The 24,130-nt window shown below is 42.3% G+C and overlaps 1 protein-coding gene across 2 annotated transcripts in view; it reads left to right on the top strand.

The window, feature by feature from the left end:
- GPAT3 (glycerol-3-phosphate acyltransferase 3) overlaps window positions 1-24,130 on the top strand; it is a 62,982-nt gene that overhangs the window by 17,431 nt on the left and 21,421 nt on the right. For both annotated transcript variants that reach the window (XM_075861121.1, XM_075861130.1), the window contains exons 3-6: window positions 2,730-3,024; window positions 8,952-9,026; window positions 17,958-18,047; window positions 19,663-19,756. In XM_075861121.1, coding sequence (XP_075717236.1) covers window positions 2,730-3,024; window positions 8,952-9,026; window positions 17,958-18,047; window positions 19,663-19,756 — 554 coding nt within the window. The remainder of the gene's footprint in view (window positions 1-2,729; window positions 3,025-8,951; window positions 9,027-17,957; window positions 18,048-19,662; window positions 19,757-24,130) is intronic.

Here is a 24,130-nt window from a genome sequence, read left to right as displayed (position 1 = left end):
GGTCTCCGATTTGGCTATTCCTAAAGGGACAAGTTTCTGCCCTATCTTCTCTTCCACCGCATTTTGGCTTTTGGTGCTCCAATTAAGGCTTCTGAGTTGTTTTTTTTTTTGTTGCAGGGAGTCTCACATTGTGCTCCCCTTCTTCTTTTTTTTTTTTTTTTTTATCTGTACTCTCTGGAACCTTGGGATCCCAATCTGGTCCTTGACACTCTCCAGGCTGCACCCTTCGAACCTTTTGTGGGAAGTTTCTCTCAGGATCTTCTCCTGGAAGATATATATTTTTGTATTTATTTTTCCTTGAGATAATCACCACATCTGTAGAGTTTCTGAGCTGGAAGCATTTTCCTGCAAACCTCAGTTTACAGTTACAAGGTGGTGCGATGTCCGGTGCCCTCCTTCCTTAGATAGATTCCCCCTTCCATCTTGAGGACATTGTCCTTACTTCGTTTTTGTCATAAACCTTTTCATCCATGTGAATTTGCCGTACATTGCTTGGATGTCGCTAGAGCCCTTCGGGTTTACATTGAAGCTACGAAGTCCTTCCAGAAGTCTCTCCCCCTATGTGGTGTTTGAAGGCCCTCCGTAAGGGTGGCCTGGCTTTAAAGGCCACCATTGCTAGCTGGATACAATTGGCCATTTAGAAGGCCCACTCTGCTGAGGGTAGGGAACTTCCCTTCCGGATCACTGCTCACTCTACCAGGGCAGTTGGGGCCTCCTGGGCAGTGTGACATCAGGGTTCTGCCCTTCAGGTCTGTAAATCTGCCACCTGGTCCTCATTACATACTTTTTAGAGGTTTTACCAGATCCGTCGTTTGTCCTTGGCCGATGCCTGTTTGGGTCTGATGTTGCGAGTAGCCATGGTTTAGGCTGCTCACACGGCTATGATTCATTTTATTTTATTTTTTTTCTCCCACCCGAAGACTGCTTTAGGGACGTCCCATGGTATTGTGTCTCCCCCCCCCCCCCCCCCAGTAAATATTTTAATGAGCAAACAGGATTTTTGTACTTGCCAGTGATATCCCTTTCTCGTTGAAGTCACGGGGACACAGGTCCCACCCTATTTCTTTATTACATTTTTGGGTTGCTTGAGGTTGCTTTTCTCATTGGAAATCTATCTGGTTAAACCTTCTCTGTTCTATTACTGCTCTTAGTACAAACCTGAGGAATTGAGTGTTCAGCAGAGGGTACAGTTTTTTTTTGTTTTTTTTAAAATATATATTTACCTAGTGACAGCGGCCTATTCCCAGGGTACGGTGTCTCCAGTAAGATTCCTCTCGTTGAGTTCACTGGGGAAGTACAAAAATCTGTGTTGTGGTTGTGTTGTAGCGGTTTTTAATTTCTTAGGCTGGGGGGTTGACCCGACAAACCTCTCTGACAGAACCGCTCAGCGGAAAGCGACGGGGGTGTGAACACCGCCTAAGGCTGGATTCACACGAGCATATTACGTCCGTAATGGACGGAACGTAATTCGGCCGCAAGTCCCGGACCGAACACATGGCAGGGAGCCGGCCTCCTAGCATCATAGTTATGTACAACGCTAGGAGTCCCTGCCTCTCCATGGAACTACTGTCCTGTACTGAAAACATGATTACAGTATGGGACAGTTGTCCTGCAGCGAGGCAGGGACTCCTAGCATCGTACATAACTATGATGCTAGGAGCCCGGCTCCCTGCAGTGTGTTCGGTCCGGGACTTGCGGCCGAATTACATTCCGTCCATTACGGACGTAATATGCTCGTGTGAATCCAGCCTTAGGCGGTGTTCACATCCCCGTCGCTTTCCGCTGAGCGGTTCTGTCAGAGAGGTTTGTCGGGTCAACCCCTCAGTGGAGAGGCAGAAGGAAACCTAAACTTCCGTTTCCCTCACCATTGAACTCTATGTTGACCGAAACCTAGCCAATGGTTTCAGTCTATTACCATTGTGACAGGGTTCCGTTGTTCTTGACGGAACCAGTAGCGCAGTCGACCGCGCTGTTGGTTCTGTCAAGAACAATGGAACCCTGTCACAACGGTGACAGACGGAAACCATTAGCTAGGTGTCTGTCCACATCGAGTTCAATGATGAGGGAAACTGACGCTTAGGTTTGCCTCTCCGTTGAGGGTTTAACCCGACGGAAACCTCGAACCCCCTCAACGGAAGGGCAACGGTGATGTGAATAGGACCTCAAACTTAGTGGCCAGTGTGAAAACTGAATATTTTTTTTTTTTTTTTTAAATATATTTAATTTTTTCATAGAAAAGCAAGGAAAACCCAAAAGTTAAAATGTTTATCATAGAAACCTGATTCAAATAACATGACATGTTTTCTGATTATACATTCCCAAAGGGTTATTTCTTTTTATGACCTAACTAAGGGATGTGCCATAAAAGCCTGTTTAGATATGCGTCCTAGGCTTGGGTCTCAGACCTATCTCCAGAACGGGGGTCACCTGATCTCTGTCCTCCCTAGTGACGCAGTTTCAGCATCCGGGTGCATTTGTCTGCAGTTCTGGATTTCTGTTTTTATGAAGGCAACGAACATAATGGTAGGTCGAAACCTAGCAGAGGGGCAGAAGGGCCTGATGTTGTAGCACCTGTAGACCTTGTTAATGCAGTTTTGCTTGCATTTCCTTTGCAAAAACCAAACTAAATGTGAAGAGGTTTTCCACATTGTGAAAATTGGCATTGCACTTTATAGTTGGGGGAAAAAAATAACAATTTTAAATTTCTTTATTCTTTTCCTTTTACAAAGGTATCATTCAGAGAGATGAGTCGCCAATGGAGACCGAGATTGTAGGCCTGAGGCAAAGCAGAAGCCAGTGTTTACAACGTGGTGATTTTGAGTTGTCAGATGTGTTCTACTTCGCCAAAAAAGGCTTTGAAGCTATTGTAGAAGATGAGGTCACCCAGAGATTCTCCTCAGAAGAGCTCATATCATGGAATCTTCTGACAAGGACAAATCACAACTTCCAATATCTCAGTCTCCGTGTGACTCTTATTTGGGTGCTTGGCGTTTTTGTTCGCTACTGTGTTCTCCTACCTCTACGGTAAGTTGCTTGTTATGTTCTACACATTTTCTGCTTCTTGGCAATGAGCTTTTTGTTGAGTAACTTTGTGAAGGTAAGACATGTAGCTGCTGTAGAAACTATTAAATAGCTAGCGTTTTATTATGTGACTTAAGCTACAAATCGAACTATTCTATGCATGGGAGCTTGCACTACTGACACGTTAGAAGAACCCTTGTTTCTTCTTGTATCTGGGTATTCTCCTAGAATATCCGCTGTAAGAGAGGCACCAGAGGAACCTCTTAACTCCTCTCCTACACTGCAATCAATAAGGACTGAATTTATGAACGTTAATCCTGGGTCGTGATAAAATGTATCTATTGTTCATAAAGTGGTGTTCTAGGCATACTCTGGTGCCTAGACGCAACATTCCTTTACAGGGAAGAACCTACCATTTATTGGACATCTGAAACCCTAAATCTATTCTATAAATAAGGTTATGTTCACATGGCAATGCCAAATACGTCTGAAATTACGGAGCTGGTTTCAGGAGAAAACAGCTCCTGAATTTCAGACGTAATTGCATGTACTCACGTTTTTCGAGGCATCTTTTACGGACATAATTGGAGCTGGTTTTCATTGGAGTCAATGAAAAACTGCTCCAATTACGTCCCAAAAAGTGTCCTGCACTTCTTTGACGCGGCCGTAATTTTACGCGCAGTCTTTTGACAGCGACAGAACATCGTAAGACCCATTGCAAGCAATGGGCAGATGTTTGCCAACGTATTGGAGCCGTCTTTTCAGGCGTAATTCGAGGCGTAAAACGCCTCCATTACATCTGAAAAGAGGTCGTGTGCACATACCCTTACAGTCCGTTTCTGAGGTATTCGTTTTAAAATAGCTTTCTAGGAGTACTCCCTCTGTTGCAACTTGAATGCACTGTGTAATATACTTGCGTTTAGAAATCTGCTGCTATTTGTACTTGTCACATGTTCTCCATCTGTTGTAATGAAATTCAGTGTAATCTTCTTTTGATCCACTCCCCCCAATGTACGGGACGTCCTCAGTTACGTCCTGTACGTGGGGTTGGATCGTCTAATGTTTGAAATGGGCATGAACGGTTTAACCACCCTTGTGGTGGTCTACACATTCTCCGATGTGGCGAGTAACCCTCCATGCAACTTCATACATATAATACTGAATGAAATATCCTCTGGGAAAAGCTGTGCATGCGTAGTCAATCACATAATAGTGCAGGGAAGGAGGAGTAGTTAGCGGGTAGGAGTGGACAGAGCAGACTGATTCCCAGCATGCAACATTCACAGAGCCAGTTAGGTTCAAGCTTAAACTAAAGACGCGCCCCACAATAGGAACAAGACTGAAACCGGTGCACGCTCTGAACTGTGAAAAGTTTATATTTAAACTGCTTTATGAATAAGATACGTAAAGTGTGTGTGTGTGTGTATATGTATGTATGTATGTATGTGTGTGTGTATATATATATATATATATATATATATACACATATATATTTATTATTTATTATTTTTTTTCTCTTGAGGTGCGTAAAAACCCTTTACTATATGGGATATTGTAGCCCCTTTCTGTAAAGTATAGGAAGAGAAAAAGGCGTTCCAGGACCATATAACCTATTTCTACAGGTCACAGAACTTTGAGATGACTTCTAGTATTCCTTATAAAATGCTAATGTCTCCTCTTTAATTGAATAAGTGACTTGTTTAGTCAAATTCAAGTTTATTCTGTGGTGGGAGCAAGTGCTGTTTTTTTTTTCTGTTGCAAAATTAAAGGAATTTCTCATTTTTATAATCTACTCATTGAGCAAGAGCATGAATCTGTGTGGGTTTGTTTTTTTTTGGGCTTTTTTTTTTCTCACAGAAAATGTTACTACATGTCATAATTTTCTATGTACCACCAATGATACCAATAAACTTCAACCTGTCCTGCATAAAACAAGCCTTTCATACAGCTTCATCAACTGAAAGAAAATAATTAGGACTCTCAGAATGTGGGGACACACATTACTTTTTTTTTTTTCCCCATACATCATGGCTTTTATTATGCAAAAGTATATACTAGAGGGAATGAAGGGATACAGCGCTCATACTAGGGGCCGCTAGCGCTGCTTCCCATTTATTCCCGTTACTGCTCGCATTGTGATTCGCCGACACATTTGTATCGGCGGTTCAGTATTACAGCCTTCTGTCATTCACTTCAGTGGGAGAAGGCTGTAGTTCTGGGAACTACTGGTACAATAGTCTACAAACTGATCGGCGGGGTAACCGGAAATCAGACCCCCAAGCGATCAGATATTAATGGCTGATTCTGAGGATAGACTATCAATTTTATGGGACTGGAAAGCCACGTTTAATCTACCGATCTCGCTCGCAATGTCCTGTAGCCAACATTGGAAGTAATGAAAGTGAATGTAGTCGTGACGTGCAAGTTGGCGCGACATGACAGTAGCAGGAAATCCAAACTGTCGTGTCATGACAACTTGCAGGTCGCATCATGATCACGTTGACTTGAAAATGTTCCTGGTCAAGAAGGGGGGGGGGGGGGGTGTAAAGCTTTCGGTCAAACTGGTTAAGGGGTTAAAGAGGATCTGTCAGTAGTTTTATTTCCCGATCTCCTAACTAATCTAATGATGCTAATAACTACAGTGTGACTTATTTGTTTTTTTCAAAAACTTTTATTTGCAAAGTTATGAGCATTTTTCTAAATATGCTAATATGGCTATACTTGCCAAATAGGAGGTGACTCTTTCTTTTCACTCTGGGCGGTGTAATGTTTTCTGTATGACGCTGCCCAATAGTCCTACAGCTTCTCCCCCTTCCCTGCCCAGCAATACAGTGTGATCATATTGTATACAGCTTCCATTTCCAACTAGGTTTTCAACTGGCGACCTCTCCGGTTGTTTCACAGCTAGAACTGCGATCCAATTGCCATATGAAAGATTAGAATCTCCTCTTTCATATGACAACAGAACCAGAGAGAGAGAGAGAGAGCTGTTTTTAAGTGATTTCCCCCCCCCCCCCCTCACTCCAGTTTTTTTACACTGTGTGAAGCAGATTCATGCTGATAGGACAGCGTCCGAGGCTGTGAGTTAGCTCCACCTCCGGAGAATCGCTGCTGTTGACGCCCATTTGTCAAGTATAGGCTCATTTGCATTTTTAGAAAAAAGTTCATAGCTGTGCGCGCATCTTCAGCGGGTGTTTGCTGTGATGTAGAGCCGACATCCCACTGTGACGGCGGCGATCAGTTATCCCCGATCGGCGCTGTTTAACCCCTTAAATGCCGCTGTCAATAGCGACAGCAGCATTTAAGTGATTGACATGGAGGGGGACTCCTTCTGTACCCCATTGCCCCCAAAACCTAAACCCCTATGTCGTAATTTTCTAGCCCCCACTGTTAGACCCTGTAAATGTAGCGGAGACTAGCACAGACCCCAAAATGTCACACATGGGGCTAGTAAAGAAGTCAAAGATTAGGCAATGCTGGAGTGCAGATATTTTGTACAATACCATAGTCACCCTTTTTGAAGTGCGACTGCTTCACCCAAAAATCTGGCCTGTGCATAAAGGATTGGTTCAAAACCGATGTCACTATCCATTGATAATGTTATTAGTTTACCCCATTATTACTTCATCCTATTATGACCTGATGTACTCCGCCCAGCTTATGTATACCCTGATGTGCTCCGCCCAGCTTATGTATACCCTGATGTACTCCGTACACTTTACGTATACCCTGATTTACTCCACACACTTTACATATACCCCCACATTATAAACTGAAATACCAGTAATACTCAAAACAAATCTACTACCAAGCAAAATTTGCGCTCCAATAGCCAAGTACCACTATTTCTGAACCTGGCTGTGTGCGCAAACAGCAGTTTATGACCACAAATGGGTTATCACTGTACTCTGGAGAACCCGCTTAACAATTTATGGGGTGTGTGTCTAAAGTGGCACAATCTGAGCACAACATATTGGGCAATGAAATGGCGTATCTGTGGGAAAAATGGCAATTTTCAATCTGTAACATCTATTGTGTACTAATATTTGCAAAACCTGTGGGGTCAAAATGCTCACTACACCTCATTAACTCCTTTTTAAAGGGGTGTAGTTTTCCAAATAGGGTCACTTCTCGGGAGCTTTCACTGTACTGGTACCTTAGCGCAATCCAATATGGCGTCAAACTACTTTGTAAAATGACCACTCCAAAAACGAAATTGCGTGTTCTTTTTTCCCTTTTAGACCCTTGCCATATGTCCAAATAGCAGTTTAGGGTCTGTTCACGTCACCGTTGCCCTTCCGTTGAGGGGTTCCGTCTGAGGTTTCCGTCGGGTTAACCCCTCAACGGAAACCTAAGCTTCCGTTTCCCTCACCATTGTGTTTAATGGTGAAGGAAAGCTAGTTAATGGTTTCAGTCTGTCACCGTTGTGACAGGGTTCCGTTCTTGACGGAACCAATAGCTCGGTCAACTTCGCTATTGATTCCGTCAAATCTACATATTATTGGGGAACTTTTTTTTTCATTTTCACGGCCCAATTCTAATATAAAATCTATAAAACACCTGTAGGGTCAAAATGCTAACTACACCTCTAATTTTAATTATTTGAGAGGTGTAGTCTCCAAAATGAGACAACACCTGGGGAATTTCTACTACAATGGTACTTCAGGGGCTCTGCAGATGCCACATGGCCCCCAGAAACAAATTCAGCAAAATCTGAGCTGCAAAATCCAAATGGCACTCCTTCCCTTCTGAGCCCTGCCGTGGGTCCATATTACCACATATGGGGTATTGCAGTAATCCGGAGAAATTGTTTTACAAATGGTGGGGTGCTTTTTCTCCTTTTTTTTTAAATTACTTTTCAATAATTAGAAAATTCTATGTTTTTCCAGGAAAGAAAGGTATATTTTCATTTACAATAAATCCAGCCAAAAACCTGTGGGGTCAAAATGCTAACTGTACCCCTAGAAAAATTCCTTGAGGGGTGTAGTTTCTAAAATGGGGTAATTTTTTGGGGGTTTCCGCTGTTTTGGCCCCACAAGACCTCTTCAAACCCGACCATGCTGCCTAAAATATATTTTTTTATGAAGAGGCCCCAAAATCCACTGGGTGCTCCTTTGTTTCTGAGGCCGGTGTTTCAGTCCATTACCAAACTAGGGCCACATGTGGGATATTTCTAAAAACTTCAGAATCTGGGCGATAAATATTGAGTTGAGTTTGTCTGGTAAATCCTCCTGTGTTACAGAAAAAATATATATTACAAATACATTTTTGGAAAAAAAGTGAAATTTACAAATTGAATCTCTACTTTGCTTCAATTCCTGTGAAATGCCTAAAGGGTTAATGCACTTTCTGAATGCTGGTTTAAATACTTTGAGGGGTACAGTTTTCAAAATAATATATATGCCACTTCAGAACTGAACTCGTCCATGAAAATATAGCCTTTTGAAATTTTCTTGAAAATGCTGCTGAAGTTCTAAGCCTTGTAACGTCCCAAGAAAAATGAAAGGACGTTCAAAAAACTATGCCAACAAAGTAGTTTTATGGGATATGTGAAATAGTAACTATTTTGTGTGGTATTACGATCTCTTCTATAAGCAGATGCATTTAAAATTAGAAAAATCTTAATTTTTGCTAATTTTCTCAATGTTGGTGTTTTTCACAATTAAGTAATGAATTTATCGACAGTTTTTCCACTAACAATCTCAGAATCACTTGGATAGGTAAAGGCATTCCAGAGTTCTTGCCACATAAAGTGACATGTCAGATTTGAATAAGTGGGCTGGGCCTGAAGGCCAAAATGAGCTTGGTCCTGAAGGGGTTAAGCAAAGTGGGTTTTTGTGGGGTGTTTTTTTAAAAAAAAAAATTATTTTTGTTTGGTCTTTGTCATTATCTGCTATTGAAAAACCTGCATCTGGTTTACTCTGTTTCAGGGTTACCTTAGCTACCATTGGAATCAGCTGGCTGGTTGTGGGAGCCACACTTGTTGGGCAGCTGCCAAACAGCAGGTAAACATATCTTCAGAAGAGCTAATACTATGTTACCTATAAAGGCAGGTAAGTCTAAAACACAATTCTAAAATGATTAGGAAAACCAAAAGAAAATACAATTTAAAAGTGTGCACACACAAAATTAAAAACTTATGAAAATACAGATCTGTTTTCAAGGGAAAACAGCTCCTGATTTTCAGCAGTTTTTTTTTTTAGCAACTCGTTTTTTGCGCCTGTTTTTGGAGCTGTTTTTCTATAGTCAATGAGAAACTGCTCAAGAAGTGACATGCACTTCTTTATTGCGGGCGTTTTTTTACGCGGCCGTTTTGGAAAAACTCCCTGTTCGAACAGAACGCCGTATTTCTCATTGAAATCAATGGGTAGATGTTTGTAGGCGTTCTGCTTCCGATTTTTCGGCTGAAAACACTACGTGTGCGCACCCCCTTATTCTTCCTGCATGTCAGGAGTTCCAAATGGTTTTAATAATTTTTCTTTTTTTCTCATCAGGGATGGATGAACTACTCAGTGCTATTCTTTTTGTTCCCCCACACGCACACATTGGACGCAACCATGGTTGCGCTCTTAAAGAATGCGGTCGCCCTGCCTGCATTGCAGGTAGCAAGAGTCAGTGTGGGCGTTTTTCGATCCGCAAGTTGCTGTGACAGTCACAATACAGTCGCAAGGCATCCAAAATTGCAAAGAAACCCCATTGACTTTCATTACCTGCTGGCAGTGCGACACGCTGTCTTTGATCGTGGACAAAGTCTCCATATAGCTCTACCCTTCAGGGAATTTTAATATTTGCCTCATTAATTAAATGTAAATCTGTAGAAGAAAAATGTTTTTTTTTCTTGGGGGTTTGAGGTTTCATTTTTTTAAATAACTTTCCTGGGGGCAGCCATATTCAAGGCACACACTCCCTGTATTGCTTTTGATAGATAGTACAGCAGTGTGAATGCTTAATTGCAGCTGCAATTAATTGGAGTCAAATGACCGAGAAATGTCATATTACGATCTCCTGGAAGTGATGGACAACAGCCCCTTTCAACGAGTGACAGGGGTGATGCATACATAGCTTTATTTGTGTGTATAGTGTTACAATCCTGCCTTATCTAGACTTCCATCAGTATTAAATTCTCCACCCTCTAATGATGGTGAGATGACTCCACACGAATTATCCAGTCTATACAGCAAAGCTGATAAGTGAGATGCAGAATAATGTGACTGCTCTAGTGGCCAGTCTGAAAACTGTAATTTATTATGAGATTCAGCCTTCCATGAGATTGTGTTAATCAACTTCGTCTGATCTCCTGGTTTAAAAATATTTATGGTCAGGAAGGGTATTTTGCTGTTAACAAATTGCTTACTCCTTCAGATGACCAATCAATTGGTTTATGGTACAACAGTAAAACATCCTGTCTAGGGTGACCGATCTCAGGATGCTATAGCTTCCACACTTTGGTCACCCAATTTTGTTCACACTCCAGAGGGCTGATTACCAACCTCTTGCAGACTTCAGGAGGTCTTGTACCTGAAGCCCAGACGCCCTTTCTCCAAACTAATTGGCTATGAGCCGGGCTGAACAATTTTTTTTTTTAATTTTTTTTTTTCCAACCATATGGGCGATTTTTGAATCTACATCTTCTTATTACTGTTAAATAAACGTTACAAAATACCAAGGGATAGTTTTTAATTTTTATATAACTAACTTTTTAACATACTAAATTCACCGCCTGAAAGAACGATTAAAAGAACATTTTTATTGGTAATTCATATAAAATATGGCTCAAACGGCCACTATGTCCAGAAACAGGCAAAAGCAAGTGGTCAGCGAGAGGAAAAGCGTCCAGGGGTGATTAGTACGTATATTTCCCCCAAAGACCACTTTCCTTAATTGTATAATAAATGTTCACTGCACCCTTGCCAACGATTTCAATTGATCCTACGCGTTTCAGTATCACCACCAGCGTGATACATCATCAGGGATTCATAGAAACATTGATTTAAAATGCCGGATAGCACTATTTATGTGCTGATTTAGCCTCCTGGCGCGTGTACGACTCGGATGTAATGGCCAGAACAGATCTGTCGTGTTCGATGCGGGTTGGCGGCTGGCCGGTGTGACGACATTGGAGAGGCGGGCTCAAAACTTTAAAGGTCCGTGGTTCCTCCGGCGCGTGTGCGGCCATTACATCCGAGTCGTACACGCGCCAGGAGGCTAAGGCCTCATTCACACGGCAGGGTTTCCCGGCCGGGTGCCGGCCGTTCATAAATCGGCCGGCACCCGGCTGCATTAGGAATAATAGACCCCTAATGGGGCTATTCACACGACCGATTTTTTGACGGCCGGAAAATCCGGCCGTCAAAAAATAGGACATGCTCTATCTTTGCCCGGACACCCGGCCGCCCGGCTCCCATAGAAGTCTATGGGGCCGGGTATTACACGGCCATCACCGGAATGTGTTCCGAGTGATGGCCGGGTTTCCCGGCGCTTGCGCTCTATCTCCTCCTCCTCACAGCGCAGAGTGCATGTGAGGAGGAGGAGTTGATTCCATTCTGACGAATGGCATCGCTGTACACTGTGTTGCAGGGCCGGGGTGTACAGCAGGTGGAGGGAGCGCTGCGCTGCGCTGCGCTGGCTCCCTTCCCCTGCTTGTTAAAAGCACCCTGGCTCGGCGACACCTTCGATGGCGCCGCTAGTAGTAGTAGCAGCAGCTGCTGCGGCTGCTACTACTGTAGCGACGCCACTATAGCAGAGCGGGGAGGTATCTCCCCGCTCTGCTATGTGCTAGCCGCACTTTAGCTCCTTGAAGGAGCGGAATCCCCGTGTTTTCGGGGATTCCGCTCCCGGACAGAGCGCTTGATGTCTCTGTCCATATCTGGGCAGTGACATCAGGGGAAACTCCTGAAGCGGAATCCCCGAACACATGGGGATTCCCCTTCAGGAGCTGCCGCTGATGTCACTGTCCGGATCTGCCCGGCCCGGCACGGATGCATAACTTTATGCAAACCGGCCGGGCAAAATGGCCGATTTTACCGGCCGACACTCGGGCTCGGGAACGACCCGGTCGTGTGAATCCCGCCTAAATCGGCACATAAATAGTGCTATCCGGCATTTTAAATCAATGTTTCTATGAATCCCTGATGTATCACACTGGTGGTGATACTGAAACGCGTAGGATCAATTGAAATCGTTGGCAAGGGTGCAGTGAACATTTATTATACAATTAGGGAAAGTGGTCTTTGGGGGAAATATACGTACCATCACCCCTGGACGCTTTACCTCTCGCTGACCACTTGCTTTTGCCTGTTTCTGGACACAGTGGCCGTTTGAGCCATATTTTATATGAATTACCAAGAAAAAAAATTTCTTTTAATCGTTCTTTCAGGCGGTGAATTTACATTTAAAAATATATTGAGCGACATTTTCTATCAATTATACAGTGAATTACCTTTTTAACATACTACTATAATTGTACGTAAATTTGCAACTTTTATCCTCTGCAAATTAGGGATGTCACGATACCAGAATTTGGACTTCGATACCGATACTTCGTTTAGTATTGCGATTTCGATACCAATTTGATACTTTGCCAACAGTAATAATAATTTAAAAAAAATTCTTCAGTTTTCTGATGGGGCGCGTGGTGTGATGATGAATTTAACCTCCATTTGCCTCACATTAATAGTAATTAACCCCATCCTGTTTCTCAGTCATAATGGATTAATGTGTGAGGTACATGATGGGGTTAATTACTATTAATGTGAGGCACATGGAGGTTAAATTCATCACACCTCGTGCCTTACATTAATAAGTGAAAAGTTTTTTGTGTTTTTTTAAATTTTTTACAGCGTACACATCATAAATGACGCAAACAAATTTGTTGTGCAGGTTATTACGGCCGCGCCAATACTGAATGTGTGTAGGTTTTATGTATTGAGACTTATTTGAATGTTTATTGTAAAAAAAAAAAGGCGTATGTGTGTTTTTCAAATTTTTATATCACTTTGTTTTTACTTTATTTTTAAACTTTAATGTACTGGCATATATCTATATTACAGTACATTAGCCTGTGTACGGATAGTACACAGGCAGTTAAGACATACTGAAGTATGCCCTGACAGGAAATATGTTAAGACAGCCCTGGGATCCTTCAATAGACCCTGGGCTGTCTGCCCATATATGGTGTGGACCTCGATCGCGTCATAGGAATTCCCTGTGACGCGATCCAGGGGCATCCCCTCTTCTCACTTTCCCCTGAATGCTGCAGTCCGCTGTGATCGCAGCATTCAGGGGAATAGCGGAGGAGATGAGATTTCTCTGATCACCGCCATTAGAGCGGGGCTGCGGCTGTGTAATATAGCAATTGCCCCACTCCTGAGAGTAAGTGCGTGCGCGGTCAGCATAAGGTGATGCGGCTGGCGCTAAACGAATGAGCGGCGGCACAGGCACTGAAGACCGAACACGGGGGTGTTTTGCAGTGCGGCCGCCATGTTCTGTCTTCAGTGCCGGCAATCATTAGTGCCGCACTGGCAGCATTACCTCATCCTGACGGCGCGCACTTGTCAGGACTCAGTAGCGTGGCAATGACTGTATCACACAGCTGCAGCCGCGCGCTCATTCATTCATGTGTTACTATACGGAGCTGTGTGGCCGCACAGCAAGTATCGAAATACATGAAATAACGGTATCGAACCGTTTGGGAATGCAAAGTATCGAAACAGTATCGAAGTTTCGATGCATCATGCATCCCTACTGCAAATACTTTATCAGAAATACAATTGGAAAAATGTATATCTAGTTGATCAGAACTTCTGTTAACCTGTTCCCCGGCAGGGAACAGGTTAACAATCTAATCTATTTATGCACTGTCTGCACCAACATCCCTCTCTGCCAGTCACCGCCTCAGCCGGTCTCAGACCTTGCAGGCGAGAGCAGTCTAAATTGCAGCAGGGCCAGGCAGATAGCGCCGAGTGGGCATTTTGGGGAGTGATTACATTATAGTGTCTGAAGTCTAAACAGGACCCTGTGCAGTACCGGCTCCAAGATGGTGGTTAAAATAAATGACAGGAGGCCAGATTCATGCAACCATGGTTGGGCTGTGAAAAACGGTCCGTGGTCAGTGTATCAGCTGGATTTTCTGTACATGTGAACGGGACTCCTGGCATCATAGTGATTTAGGCTACATACACTCGACAGTGGAAAAATAATGTGCATAAAAAAATTGATCAACTGTCTGTTTTTCATGGCTGTTTTGCATCAGTGCGTCTCCAATTTTCACCCGTTTCAAGTCTGTCCATTTTCAATGGCCGTTTGCTATCCGTTTCTCATGGCCATTAACCCCTCAATGACCGCCTATACGTGTTTTCACGGTGGCGCTTTGGCATAAGACACCGCCCCCGGGAGCCGCTTAAACTCAGTGTACTCCGCTACGGAGGTAGCTGTGGCCTCGGAGCACAGACCGAGGACCGTTTGGTCTGATCCCCAGTCACGTGATCGCCGTTATTCACCGAATAATGGCGATCGCTGTAAAAACAGCAGCGGTTAGTTCTCTATTTCACAGAATGTATTTTGAGTGAAATACTCGAAATAAGGGCCATCACCCCCTATTAGACCCCTGAGCACCCCCCACGTACCTGAGAATCAAGATGGCGCAACGGACTGTCACGTCACAATGACAGAACACATTACACTACATAGGTAGTGTAATGTGTTCCAGCAGCGATCAGAGCTGCAATTCTAAATGTCCGCTAATGGGTCAAGTAAAGAAAAAATAATAATGTTTTACATAAAAGTTACATAAACAAATAATGCTTTTTTCCTCCCATAAGAAGTCTCTTATTATAGGAAAAAAATGAACACGTAAAAAAAAAAAAGTACACCTATTTGGTATGACCACATTCGTAACGACCCCAACTATAAAACTATATTATTTTTTCCGCACGATGAACACCGCAAAAAAAGAAGTAAAAAAACAATGCTAGAATCCCCTATTTTTTGGTCACCACCAAAATATAGAATAAAAAGTGATCAAAAAGTCGCATGTACGCCAAAATAGTACCAATAAAAACTACAACCCATCCCGCAAAAAACAAGCCCTTACACAGCTCTGTTGACTGAAAAATAAAAGTTATGGCTCTCAGAATATGGTGACACAGAAAATAAATTATTTTATAAATAAGTGATTTTATTGTGCAAACACTGCAAAACCTAAAAAAAACTATATACATCTGGTATCGCCGTAATCGTACCGACCCGCAGAATAAAATAAGCCCTCACATAGCTCCGGTGGAGAAAAAATAAAGTTCTGGCTCTCAGAATATTGCGATGCAAAATCTGTAGTGTTCCAAATGCTGATAAGATTGGGCATCATTTATCAGTGCGAAACCGGCCACACATCTATGAATTATTATTTATTTACCCCATTATTATTATTATACCCTCTTATTATGCCCTGATGTTCTCCGCACAGATTACATATACCCCCACATTATAAACTGAAATACCAGCAATACCCCAAACAGAACTACTACCAAGCTAAATCTGCACTCCAAAAGCCAAATGCCGCTCCCTCCCTTCTGAGCCCTACAGCGTGCCAAAACAGCAGTTCACGTCCACAGATATGGCATTGCCATACCCGGGAGAACCCGGTTAATATTTTTTGAGGTATTTTTCTCCAGTGGCATAAACTGGGCATAACCTATAGTGCACTAAAATGGCATATCAGCGGAAAATTGCATCAGAGGCTGCGCATTAATAGCATGTCGTGGTGTGGGGGGTGATGTATGGAGCGGGCTTACAGCTGACGCCCAGGACTAAAGGACAGGAACAGCGATGGCGCTGTTACAGGAGCCTGTAAAAATTACAATATACTGCAATATATTAGTATTGCAGTGTATTGTACGAGCTATCTACTGATTGCTGGTTCAAGTCCCCTAGGGGGACTAATAAAATCAGTAAAAACAAAAGTAAATTATTATTATTAGTGAACAAAATGTAATAAATATTTAAAGTCCAAAAAAAAAACCTTTTCACGTTTTTTTTTTCCCCTCTAAAGTAATGTAAAAAAATACACAATTGGTATCGCTGTGTCCTTAAAGTCCAAACTATTACAATATACCATTATTTAACTTGCACGGTGAACGCCGTGAAAAATAAAGAATTTAAAACTGCAACATCTCTGTTTTTTGGTCACCTTGGCTCTACCAAAAAAATTTAATAAGTGCTCAAAAAGTTGTATGTACCAATAAAAACTACCGCTCGTTCCGCAAAAAATAAGCCCTCACACCGCTCTTGGAAAGCGGGGAGGGGAAAAAGTAAAAGCAAAAATGGATCAGTCCGGAAAGGGTTAATTACTTTTCTAATGACAAAACATTTCTGACCACATGTGGGGTATTGCTGTACTCGGGAGAAATTGCTTTACAAATGTTGGGGTGCTTTCTCCTCCTTTTATCCTTTTGTGAAATTGAAAAAAATTCAACATTTTAGTGGAAATGTTGATATTCATTTTCCAGGCCTATTTCTAATAAATTCTGCAAAAGACCTATGGGGTCTAAATGCTCACTATACCGCTAGATCGATTCCTTAAGTGGTGTAGTTTCCCAAATGGGGTAACTTTTTTTTTTTTTTTTGTGTGGTTTCCACTGGTTTGGTCTCTCAGGGGCTTTGCAAATTCTACATGGCACCCGTAAACCATTTCAGCTAAATTTGAGCTCCAAAAGCCAGATAGCGCTCCTTCCCTTCTAAGCCCTGCTGTGGGTTCAAACAGCAGTTTATTACCACATATGGCGTATTTACGTAATCTGGAGAAATTGTTTTACAAATGTTGGTGTTTTTCTCCTTTGTTCCTTGTAAAAAAAATGAAAAACATTTTTTAGGTTTTTTTCAGAAAAAGTAGATTTTCAACTGCATGTACTTATTCAAATAAATTTAGCAAAAAAACTGTCGGTTCAAAATGCTAACTATACACTCAAGGAATTTATCTACGGGTAGTTTCCAAAATGGGATCACTTTTGGGGGGGTCTTTACTGTTTTGTCACCACAAGACCTCTTCAAACCTGACATGGTGCCTAAAATATATTCTAAAAAAGGGAGGCTACAAAATCCACTAGGTGCTACATTGCTTTTGAGGCCGGTGCTTCAGTCCATTATCACACTAGGGCCACATGTGGGATATTTCTATAAACTACAGAATCTGGCTAATATTGAGTTGCATTTCTTGGATAAAACCTTCTGTGGTACAGAAAAAAATGTATTACAAATGAATTTTGGCAAAAACAATAATTTAGTAAATTTCACCTCTACTTTGCTTCAATTCCTGTGAAACGCCAAAAGGGTTCAAACACTTTCTGAATGCTGTTTTGAATACCGAAAAATCAGAGCAAAACGCCTCCAAACATCTGCCCATTCATTTCAATGGGAAAAAGGGCTTTTTGTTCCGATGGGCCATTTTTTTTATGCAGCCATTTTGAAAAACGGCTGCAAAAAAGTGCCGGTCAGATCTTGGGACGTTTTTGGAGCCATTTTTCATAGACTTTATTGAAAACCGCTCCAAAAACGGCCGTAAAAAAACGCCGCCAAAAACGTGTGTCTCTTAAAAAAACGTCTGAAAATCAGGAGCGGTTTTCCCTTGAATATAGCTCCATATTTTCAGACGTTTTTGAGTTTGCGTGTGAACATACCCTAACCGGGACAGAACAGGGAGCAGATGAGGCGACGAAGCGCAGCTTCTCAGACGGGGTGGACCAGGCAGGTAACTAGGTGGCAAGGCGGAGCTTCCTCCTGCAGCACAACGCGACGGCGCCACTAGGGATTCAATTCAGTGATACTGTTAAAAAAAAAAAAATTGTCAGAATTAATTAAATATATCTAATCTATCGTAACTTTCCTCAACTTATATCTTCACTATTAATACTACACAATTGATTGCTTTGATGTTTTTATTTCAGGGTAAAAAACTGGTTCAGCGAGAATGTCCACCTAGTCTGCTGTCGAATTTGTGCCCGAGCGCTCTCCAGTGCCATTCAGTATCATAATAAGTAAGTCAAAATTATGTAATTTCATGGAAAATTCATGAACGGTCTCTTTGTAAGATGGAAGCTGCTTTAAAGACTGATCATTTTAGGTCCCCATAAATAATTTTGTAGAAGCCATTCTACAGTGAAAAGTAATACTATAGATCGGGCATTTTCCAAGAAATTGCATCTTGGTTCTTCGATTCAAAAGATCTTTGTCCTGGTTCAATACCATAGCAGCCGTCCTGCTGCAAAGCTGCTGTTTGTGATCGGTATTTGGTATGACTGGTAAGTGTATGTGAGGGGTGCCTTTACAAATAAAGGTGTAAAAGAAGCAGCCCACGAGGTTACAACACTAGGACATGGATAACTTGGTCTTTTCCAGCAGCCGTAACTCGCCACCCTATAACAAGGGCAAAAATGATATCCAAGTCTGTCGGGGGTTCTGTCCTGTTTTCCTGTGCAGTGCTTTCTTAGTTGATATACACGCATCTGACACTATCTTATAACATATTCCTGTATTTTTTATCTGGATACAGGAATATTTTATAAGATTGTGTGTAAGCTATTTGCAGTTATACTGCTAGCGGGAAAGCATAGGACAATACATAACACTGACAGACTCTCACCTGGATTTAATTCCCCCCCCCTGTTAAAGGGTGGTGAGTCACGGTTACTGGAAAAGACTAACTTATCGAGGTCCTAGCGTTGTAGTCTGGTGGTCTTCTTTCAGACTTTATTGGGTATAAGAATTGACTTGGATTTGCCTTTTGCCCTGTGTGAGACCACTGGGATGTACGGTTTTCTGCTAGCTGGATCATTTGATTAGAACCTTTCTAAATGCCCCCTTATGGTTATGCATGTAATAAAAGGGTTGCCCTGAGATGTACCTGGATTTTGGCCAGATCAGAGATCTGATGCAAACTGTAGCTCTTACTTTGGAAAAGTTGACATGTCCATCAATTACACGGGTAACTGTTGATTTCAATGGGTAAGGCGTAATCCTTTGTGTATTACGCAACAATTTCGCCAGCTATAACCATTGTTACTGTGCTGACTCTACCCGGAAATAACTGTAGGCCATAAGATCTTGAACAACATTGACCTGAAATGAGTTGTCCAGTCAACTGTATTTTTGTCTTTCTAAACTTTGTCGACTTCGTGCCTTCATTTTTTTAGAGATTGAATTTTTTTTCTGTTTTCTTAATTGAGAGATAAGTTACATACATGTGTATTTTTTCTTAAAAATCTGTCCGAGTATCTATGTCCAACTAGTAATTGCCCTCAACCAGCCACATGTCCCCTTTTTTTCCTGAATATGCATAATTCTATATACTGCTGTGCAATATTATTGAATGAAAACACTGAAAGGTATGTGATAAGTTCAATGGCCCATATTGCTAACCAACTTGTGAGTGAGTGGTTCCTGGAGAGTTTTGCTCATTACAACCATTAGGAATGTAGATTCCTATAAATTTCATGCACATGTGAGATAGAAAACGGCATGTCATTCGGTACCATGGATGATTGAAAAACACATGTGAGAAGATGGCCAATATAAACAGGGTAGAACTGGAGGCCATTTACTGCTGCCAAAATATCTTCTGATGTCTCAATCACTTGTCTTTTATTTCCACAGAGAAAACCGGCCTAAAAAGGGGGGAATTTGTGTAGCCAATCACACATCTCCAATTGATATAATTATTTTAGCTAATGATGGCTGCTATGCTATGGTAAGTACATGAATGAGAAAAAAAAAATAAAAAAAAAAAAATATATATATATATAATATACTACCGTTCAAAAGTTTGGGGTCACACAGACAATTTTGTGTTTTCCATGAAAACTCACACTTATATTTATCAAATGAGTTGCAAAATGACTAGAAAATATAGTCAAGAGATTGACAAGGTTAGAAATAATGATTTTTATTTGAAATAATAATTTTCTCCTTCAAACTTTTGCCTTCGTCAAAGAATGCTCCATTTGCAGCAATTACAGCATTGCAGACCTTTCACCCCATGCTTCCAGAAGGCCCTCCCACATGTTGGATTGGCTTGATGGGCACTTCTTGCGTACCATACGGTCCAGCTGCTCCCACAACAGCTCTATGGGGTTGAGATCTGGTGACTGCGCTGGCCACTCCATTACAGATAGAATACCAGCTGCCTGCTTCTTCCCTAAATAGTTCTTGCATAATTTGGAGGTGTGCTTTGGGTCATTGTCCTGTTGTAGGATGAAATTGGCTCCAATCAAGCGCTGTCCACCGGGTATGGCATGGCGTTGCAAAATGGAGTGATAGCCTTCCTTATTCAAAATCCCTTTTACCTTGTACAAATCTCCCACTTTACCAGCACCAAAGCAACCCCAGACCATCACATTACATCCACCATGTGTAAAGGATCTGCCAGGCACTACGTCTGGGTATACTCCCAGGATTAATCAGTCGACACCTGAGGCCAGACCTCTGAGACTGACACCTGCTCCCACCAATCAGGGTGGCAGGCTCAGGAGTGGGAGAGCCTATCGCGGCCTGGTCAGTCAGAGTTAGCTCCGCCCCCTGTCCATTTATACCTGCCGTTTTTCTCTTCCTCCTTGCTTGTTATTCTTCTTGGTTTCCTGGCCCCACTGCTGCCTTGCTCCAGCCTGCTTCTGCCGTGCTTCTGTTCAGTTTATCCTGCGTTGCTCTGCCCCTGGCTTGCTTCTGCTCCGTGCTCCCGTTTGTATACTCCACTACTTCCTGATCCTGACTGGCTCATTCACCGCTCCCTTTCCTCGCGGCGTTCCGTGGGCTACTGTATTCCCTTGCGTGTTCCCTGTTTGTACTCCCTTGCACTTAGACAGCGTAGGGACCGCCGCCAAGTTGTACCCCGTCGCCTAGGGCGGGTCGTTGCAAGTAGGTGGGTAGATTAGGGCTCACTTGTTCCCTTCACCTCCTTCCTGCCATTACACCATGCTTGACAGATGGCGTCCGGCACTCTTCCAGCATCTTTTCAGTTGTTCTGCGTCTCACAAATGTTCTTCTGTGTGATCCAAACACCTCAAACTTCGATTCGTCTGTCCATAACACTATTTTCCAATCTTCCTCTGTCCAATGTCTGTGTGCTTTTGCCCATATTAATCTTTTCCTTTTATTAGCCAGTCTCGGATATGGCTTTTTCTTTGCCACTCTGCCCTGAAGGCCTGCATCCCGGAGTCGCCTCTTCACTGTAGACGTTGACACTGGCGTTTTGCGGGTACTATTTAATGAAGCTGCCAGTTGAGGACCTGTGAGGCGTCTATTTCTCAAACTAGAGACTCTAATGTACTTGTCTTGTTGCTCAGTTGTGCAGCGGGGCCTCCCACTTCTCTTTCTACTCTGGTTAGAGCCTGTGTGTGCTGTCCTCTGAAGGGAGTAGTACACACCGTTGTAGGAAAACTTCAGTTTCTTGGCAATTTCTCGCATGGAATAGCCTTCATTTCTAAGAACAAGAATAGACTGTCGAGTTTCACATGAAAGCTCTCTTTTTCTAGCCATTTTGAGAGTTTAAACGAACCCACAAATGTAATGCTCCAGATTCTTAACTAGCTCAAAGGAAGGTCAGTTTTATAGCTCCTCTAAACAGCAAAACTGTTTACAGCGGTGCTAACATAATTGCACAAGGGTTTTCAAGTGTTTTCTAATCATCCATTAGCCTTCTAACACAGTTAGCAAACACAATGTACCATTAGAACACTGGAGTGATGGTTGCTGGAAATGGGCCTCTATACACCTATGTAGATATTGCATTAAAAACCAGACGTTTGCAGCTAGAATAGTCATTTAGCACATTAACAATGTATAGAGTGTATTTCTGATTAATTTAATGTTATCTTCATTGAAAAAAAACTGCTTTTCTTTCAAAAATAAGGAAATTTCGAAGTGACCCTAAACTTTTGAACGGTAGTTGTTTTAACCCTAGTTGTTGTTTTTTTTTTTTTTTGTTTTTTTTTGCGTCTCATGGCTTGGTCTTCTGTCCATGTAAACGCGTGAAGTCACCTTGAATCCTCTTCTGCAGGAGCTGCATTTTTAATGATGGCTACAGTATATGTAATGGCCTTTACTGAGCTTTAATGTGGTTACTTGGGGTGGAGAATAACTGGTTCCTAGGAAAACATAGGCACAAGTTCGCCTTAAAGGCGTTCTCCGCTTTGGACAATTTCTACGTGTTAGGGTCTCTTGTCAACACGCTGATAGTGTCGTCCTTCTGTAACCCTGAGCAAACAACTGTAATCTTTAGGAAAACCTGGCAGTAAGGGTATGTTCACACTGCTTATTTTCAGCCGTTTTTCAGACCGAAAAATCGGAAGCAGAACGCCTACAAACCTCTGCCCGTTAGTTTCAATTCTTCATCGGTTTTTGGCCGTGAAAAACACGAGTGGCTTAAAAAAAAGTCTGAATCGGGAACAGTTTTCCATTGAAAACAGCTCCTGCGTTTCAGCCGTTTTTTTTTTTTTTTTTTTTAGCACTCGAGTTTTTTACGCCCCTTTTTCTATAGTCAATGGAAAACTGCTCCAAAAACGTCCCAAGAAGTGACATGCACTTTTTCGCAGGCGTCTTTTTACGTGCCGTTTTTTGAAAACTAGGCGTAAAAAAAAATGCCCTGTCGGAACAGAACGCTGTATTTCCCATTGAAATCAATGGGCAGATGTCTGTAGGCGTTCTGCTTCCGATTTTTCGGGACTTTTACGGCCCGAAAAACTCCTGAAAACACTCCGTGTGAACATACCCGCACTGTTCAATTTCCCTGCAGCACCAACACAGGAGTAATTTTAAGCGCTACAGTGCCCATTTAAATCAATAGGCTGTTGATGTAAGGCTGAGTTCACACTATCGTCGGAGCCTCTGTCGGCAGTTCTGGAATATTTGACAGGAAGAATAGTGCAGCATCCAGCCCTGCTCTTCCTGTGAAAACTACCCCCCCCCCCCCTGATTTTAGTCAGTGGGGTCTGTCGAGTGCCGATTGTGTCAGTCGTGACGGCGTTGTGAACAGAGCCTAATAAAAGACCGGTCCTCCACTCCATCCAAGAGATCAGGATCCGGAACAGAGTATCCACCTCCTATTAACTCAAAATTCCCTAAAAGGGTGTATGAAAATGGGTTTTATGAGGGGTCTCAGTTGAGTGCTAATTCCGAAGAGAAAATAAGGAAATCTGTTAGGAAAGCAACTCCTACGGGAAAACCCTGAAGATTTGTGCTACTGAATAATATTTAAACTAAAAAAAAAAAAGTACTTTGATCTAGTACCACTGTACTAGACTTATTATTGATGTAATAATTTGTCTGGGCCTCTGCAGACCATCACAATAACTTGCCAACTACTGTACTTTGAGGACATTAACTATTTCTAATAGTAGGTGGAATAACTCAAGTTCAGGGTACTTAAAGGAATACCCTAGACAAATTGTATTAACTGTGTTGTGCCTATTGCAGGGCATAAGGAGTCGCTGTGACACAGACAAATAGATACCAGTCATGCCCCATCCCATCACTAGGGCAAAGAGTATAAGCGTTTTGGAGCGTTTAATTAAACTGCATATAATATATGAGAGAATCTGAGTTTCCCTGATTAATTGGGAGGGGGAGGCACATTAAGTGTTTGGCTCTCAATAGAATCATTTCTCCCAATGTGGCTGACAATAGTAGTTTTATAGATTGTAAGCTTCTATGGGCATTGTTCCTACCCAATTTATCTTGTAAGCACTTAAACCTAGGCTTCGTTCACATCTGCGTCAGGGCTCTGTCCGTGGGAACCTTGACTGAAGCAAACGGGAACCATAGGTTTCAATGGTGACTGATCCGGTGCAAATCCTTTCTGTTTGTCAAAGTTGTGTAAGGGTTCCGTCGTCTTGACGCAATGAATAGTGCAGTCGACTACGGTATTGATTCTGTCAAAATGACGGAACCCTTAAACCATTTGCTCCAGATCAGTCACCATTGAAATCAATGGTGATGTAAATTGAAACCTATGGTTTCCGTTTGTTTCAGTCAGGGTTCCGTTCCGACTGGAAGCTCCGACTGAACCCATGAACAGAGTCCCGACGCAGATTTGAACAAAGCCTTATCTGTACCACACTGTCTTTTGTAT

Source organism: Rhinoderma darwinii, chromosome 1 (assembly GCF_050947455.1).
Source record: "Rhinoderma darwinii isolate aRhiDar2 chromosome 1, aRhiDar2.hap1, whole genome shotgun sequence".
In the NCBI taxonomy this organism is placed as follows: domain Eukaryota; kingdom Metazoa; phylum Chordata; class Amphibia; order Anura; family Rhinodermatidae; genus Rhinoderma; species Rhinoderma darwinii.
The sequence above is the reverse complement of the archived record's forward strand: the minus strand, read 5'-3'. Positions and strand labels throughout refer to the sequence as shown.